This window comes from Lepisosteus oculatus, chromosome 14 (assembly GCF_040954835.1).
Source record: "Lepisosteus oculatus isolate fLepOcu1 chromosome 14, fLepOcu1.hap2, whole genome shotgun sequence".
NCBI classification, from domain to species: Eukaryota; Metazoa; Chordata; class Actinopteri; order Semionotiformes; family Lepisosteidae; genus Lepisosteus; species Lepisosteus oculatus.
This window is the reverse complement of record NC_090709.1, coordinates 14147938-14153611: the sequence shown is the minus strand read 5'-3', so window position 1 is coordinate 14153611 and position 5674 is coordinate 14147938. Positions and strand designations below refer to the sequence as shown.

At 44.4% G+C, this 5674-nt stretch overlaps 1 protein-coding gene across 1 annotated transcript; it reads right to left on the bottom strand.

Moving 5' to 3' along the window:
• Positions 1–1595: 1595 nt before the first annotated feature.
• On the bottom strand, positions 1596–4483 carry LOC138242506 (scavenger receptor cysteine-rich type 1 protein M130-like). The gene is made up of 4 exons (XM_069198037.1): positions 4456–4483; positions 4169–4368; positions 2760–3069; positions 1596–1993 (listed from the first exon to the last, which is right to left on the bottom strand). Exons 1-4 carry the CDS (start codon positions 4481–4483, stop codon positions 1596–1598), a joined length of 936 nt encoding a protein of 311 aa, XP_069054138.1.
• Between the last annotated feature and the right edge of the window lie 1191 nt (positions 4484–5674).

Here is a 5674-nt window from a genome sequence, read left to right as displayed (position 1 = left end):
CAGCAGACCGGAAACTAGGGACAGGACAGAGAAGGAGCGCCCTCTGGCTGCAGAGGGCGTGACAGATAAGGATAGAGAGATTTCTGCTGCGGTGCACTGCTGATGCTCTCCGAAGACCGGCTAGTTAGTGTTGCCTGAACTAGCGAGTTTGTGCACAGAAGAAAAGTGACTGCAGGTCCAAGAAGGTCGCACTCTTTAGACAGGAAGAAGACCGGTTCGTTCCTGATGTAGCCCTAGTTCTGAATACTGATTCAGCTGTCCACAGTTCCGACCGTAGTTCACTTGTTGATCAGGTGAGCTTTCGCAGTGGGTTCACGAGCCTTGCTGCTGGGCTAACCTTGGGTGGATCCTTTGGTTATGCGTTGGCAACCTCTGTTCTCGACTCTTAGAACAAAGGAAAGTCCTGCACTCGGACACACTGGCCGTTACGTGGTGGTCAGAGCCGAGTCTGAGAATTTCCAGGAGGAGCTGAGTCTGAGAATGTCCAGAAGGCTCGCTGAGGAAGCCCTGTGCTGCTTGTTTTACCTGGAGGAACTACAGTCGTTCATTGGATGAAAGTTTCATGGGCATCAGAGACCCACGTGGGGTTAACCTGCCCTACCAGGTCCTGATTAGCTGATGATGAGTAACAATGCACTCTGACCTTAGAGTTGTAAACAACTTTGGATGAGACTCCCTTGGAATCTCACAGACAGTAAGGTGCCAGACATGACCATTTGTTAGGGTGGTTGATGTGTCTCAGCCTTTGGAGTTGTTCCTTATCAGGCAAGGGAGCAGCAAACTTAATTCCTGTATTTTTAATAAGCCTTGCTGCTACATCAGTAATGGGCAAGGCTAAACAGATATTGTGTGACTCAAGATAAACACCACAAATACAGAACATTATTTGCTAGGGATAAACAATATGAAATCACTTTTACACTTTTACAACTAGTGCTCTTTGGCAACCGCTACCTGTTGTGTACAGATCGAACATTACTTTCTCTTCAATTAAGACATTTAAAATTCCCTTGAAACTCAAAATATTGTATTTGTTTTTGTCTTTGATAATAATGATAATAATGACAAGCATGTTAGTCTCAAACATCATTTTTAGATTGTAATAAGAGCCACTAGGTACAGTTTTTGTGAAACTAATCAATTGTTGATGTGTTTAGGTGTTTAGGTGCCAATGTTTCCCCCCCTGTTTTGTGCAGATTTATGTTAAATTAGCTTCTGGGCCATCCCATCATAATCCTAACCTTCACAATTTTACTGTCCACAACAGACTGTGGTCAAATACAGTGAAACACTGGGCTGTCTGTAATCTAGTCATGATCTCTTTCCCCTGTTTTTTCTGATAATAATGAAAAGCATGTTAGTCACACACATCATTTTTAGATTGCAATAAAAGCTACTAGGAGTAGTGTTTATGAAACCAATCAATCATTGACGTGTTTAGATGTCAATGTTTTCCCCACCTGAAGACAGATTTATGTCAAATTAGCTTCTGGGCCATCCCACCATAATTCTGACCTTCAGTAAGACAGGAGTCTTACTGTCCAACACAGGGTGTGGTCAAATACAGTGTAACACTGGGCTGTCTATTTCATTTGTCAGTCATGATCTCCTTCCCCTTCACCCTCTTCTTCATATACACACACATCCAGCCCCTGACGACCCTCAGACAGGTGGAAGATGGAGTTCTTACCTGAGCAAGTGATCAGAGCCACTTCAGAGTCTGTGCACTGGTTCTGATTCCAGGCAGAGGAGGGGCAGTGCCATAGCGTGGAGTCGTGAGGGCGACATTTAAATTCATCAAGCCAGTGAGGAGCGGAGTCCCGTCTGGGGGCTGAATCGACGACACGCCCACTCTTCCCACAGTTCAGCTCCTGACAGATCAGACTCACTGTGTCCTCACTCATGCTATTTGAGCACACATTGCCCCAGGTGCCATTGTAGAACACCTTCAGCTGACCAGAACAGCCCTCGGCCAGTCTCAGCTCTTTGAACTCTGGGGACACACAAGTGGACAGACTGAGAGAACCCTGCTCTGAACTGACACAGACTTTCTGGATTAAAGACCTCAGATAGAAACAGTATGTCTGCGAACTACTGTGACATTAGGATATCATAATCTTTTTTTCCCAAAATCATATTAATGTAATGTAATGGAATGTTGTTTTTCAATAAAAAACAATGCAATGGTGATATTTGTTAAAATTAGTGCCAACATCAGTTTGTAAATTTTCTGTAAATTACAATCCAAAATTGAGAATCTTTTGATTATGTTAAGACTTGCATCATCCAGGTGGATGCTGCACATTGGTGATGGTGGAGGGGAGTCCCCATTACCCGTAAAGCGCTTTGAGTGAAGTGTCCAGAAAAAAGTTATATAAGTGCAAGCAATTATTATTATTATTAATTATTATTAAGCACCCCATTACAAATACAATTACAATTACAATACTATTTCAAATTCAAGTTCAAGTTTATTGTCATTATACTTATATACAGGTATATGGTATAACGGAATGCTGTTTAGCTAGCTCTCAGACAATACGGAGTACAAAAAAAACAACCGTACAATTGTGTAATAAAAGAAAGACAGAGACAACAGGCTGTATGCAAAAACAGCAACAGGCAATGTGCAAAACAACAACAATTTGTTTTCACATTACTGTCCCTGCTCTTGTCTTGAACTGGGGATACTGTACTTGCTCCTGGCACCAAACACGCTGTTGTATGAATACAGTCTTGGTGTGATTGGAGACCTGTACCTGAACACACCACTCCCACGTCCTCCTTGTGTCCACACTCATGCTGTCCCCACCCTGCTGAGGGACACTCCCACAGAGATGACTCGTTCCCCAGACAGCCCACCTCGTCCAGCCAGATGGGTCCAGTTCCCTGGCTGAAGGAGGCCGGCACTGGGGCACTGAGGGCCGCCCCACACTGGAGCTGCCTGCACACCACCTGAGAGTCTGCCAGGTCCCAGGAGTCATCGCAGACTGTCCCCCAGGATCCATTGTGATAGACCTCTAGCCTCCCAGCACAGTCGCTTCCTCCTCCAACTAGCCTGAGGGAGTGCTGGTCTAGGAGCAGAGAGTCAGAGGTCAATGCAGTAGATCTAAGAGATCACTGTGACCTCTAGTAAGAGATAATTTGCTGAACATCAGCTAAGGGACAGCAGATGCAGTGCAAGCAGCTTTTATGTCCTGCTGCCTGACTGTGTGTGTTAGAGAGGTTGAGTGGAACAGTGTTGAAAACCTCCACACACACCTGCTGCCTCACAAAGCCACAGTCTGAGATGAGTAACAGAGATGCCAACACACACTGAGAGCCCTGGAGATACAGAACAAGGACCGGTTCATACCTGGTGTTACTGAGGAAGGAACAGAGGAAGATGGGATACCTATCAAACACACAGAGAGAGAAAGTGGAGTGTGAGCTGTGTGTGAGAGGAGCAATTTAACACCAGCAATGAAACTACAATAAAACAGAACTGACTAATGACAAAATGAGTCATCATTCTCACTTTACCATTTCCAAGTGAATCGTTGCTACTTTTCGAGTCTGTAAAAGAGAAGGAAGGAGCTCATTACTGTCCACAGGATTGATCTTTCACCAGTGGAGTGTCGTGTCAGTTGTGTGTGTGGCACAAAAATTACTTCTAAACCTTGAGCTCCGGATTCTCACTTTCTCTTTTGTGCAGTACCCTGCTTACTTGTGCTCTGGGTTAATTAATGGATTATTACAGATATCAGGCAATTACATATAATATAATATAATATAATATAATATAATATAATATAATATAATATAATATAATATAATATAATATAATATAATTACAGTATACTGAGTTCCAGGACATTCTTTCATCGGTGATGTGAATAACAAAAAACATTCTGTATTTTTTGTGAAAATACACTGAAATGCATTAACAAATAACATTTGGACATCTCTATCATTTTACTGGCTGTATGTAACAGAGCAGTTATTTGGTCAGTCATGAAGACAGTGTGCTGCTGTGTGTAAACACATGATTTTTAAAAACTTGATTCTCACCAGAGCAGATGACTGCTGCGTCCTGTCCATGAGAGCACCCTGCTCTGCCCCATGAAGAGACAGCACAGTGTGAGAGACGACTCTCATTGCCCCGGCACTCAAACACATCAGCCCTTACTGGTCCACTGCCCTGTCCAAACCAGGCCTGTCCTGGTGCTGCTACAGCCTCGCCACAGCCCAGCTGCTGGCAGAGAACACTGGCATCTCTCAGGTCCCAGTATTGGTCACACACTGTCCCCCAGTCGCTGAAGAGCCACTGTAACTCCACTCGGCCAGAGCAGGAATCTGAGCCATTAACCAGCTTGTACCCTGTGTATCCTGCAGACAGGACAAGGGGAGAGAGAGCAGACACAGTGTCATAACACAACAATATCCTGCAACATCTAGCAGTTATCCTCAACTCACCTTCAAGTATACAGTAAACCCTCAACATAACATCACTGATGAATGGAACTCTAGAGCTCTTCACTGATTAAATCCACAGTACTGACTCAGACAGAGTTATACTAACACTGATGAATGAGGCTTATTCAGCTCTTTACTGATTAAACAGCTGTGTGAATTCAAGGGCAGAACAGAGCGGGTCCAAGTTATATTTGTTATTTCTGTTTTTCTTTTAGAGAACAAATCTAAACCATTTTACATATAATTACCATTACTCAGCCTTAATTTTACACTTCAAGAAAAAAAAAACTGGATGAGACACTCAGAGCCCCTGTATCAAAAGACACAGGGCTGCTGCTGCTGCTGTATTGACATTGAATCAGGGGAGGGGTTATAGAGCAAAGACTACTGGGAAGGACATGCTGCAGATTTATGTTGCAGTGAGCAGGTGACTGGCAGGAGTTGAGTGTTGTCTGTCTTTCCTAAACTTCTCTTATTTCACTTAGGAACTACATTAAAAATAAATGGAATCAATTATCCTGCTCTTACCAAAACATACCAGTCCCACGTTGTTCTCATGCGTGCAGTTCTGTGATTTTGTGGATGACTTTGGACAGGAGAAAATCTGAGATTCGTTGCCCTGGCACTGGAATTCCTCTGTCCAGACCTGTCTCCCCCCTTTCCCAAAATGAGCCCCCTTCAGCACCTGTGAGGGAATCCCACAGCCCAGCTGTCGACAGACAACTTCTGCGTCCTGCCAGTCAAAGTCAGAGTCACACACTGAGCCCCAGGTCTCTCCGTGCTGCACTTCCACTCTTCCAGAGCAGAGATTATTGCCTTCAACCAACCTGACCCCTCGATGAGCTGGAATATCAGAACAATAACAGAGATCACTGTCCCTGACCAGCTCGATGAGCTGGAATATCAGAACAATAACAGAGATCACTGTCACTAACCAGTGTGACACCTCAATGAGCAGGGATATCAGAACAAAGAAACAGATCACTGTCCTTGACCAGTCTGACCCCTTACATGCACTCTAGAAAAGACCAAGACTGTCACAGCCTGGTTCTGCTGGAGCAGGACTGTCTAACCTGGGCACTGACAGACACTCTGGACAAGACCAGGACTGTCACAGCCCAGCACTGATGGAGCAGGACTGACTGACCTGGGCACTGACAGACAATGTGGACATGACCTGGATTGTGTTTCTTCACATGAAAGCAGATCTCAGTGAAAG

Excerpts from the sequence above, each read along its gene's own strand:
- LOC138242506 (XM_069198037.1), bottom strand. The coding sequence starts at position 4,483 with ATGTTGAGGGTTTACTGTATACTTGAAG. Across the intron at positions 3,070-4,168 it reads TTGGACAGGGCAGTGGACCA|CACTCCCTCAGGCTAGTTGG; the intron begins GTAAGGGCTGAT and ends CTCCTAGACCAG. Across the intron at positions 1,994-2,759 it reads CGTGGGAGTGGTGTGTTCAG|AGTTCAAAGAGCTGAGACTG; the intron begins GTACAGGTCTCC and ends GTGTGTCCCCAG.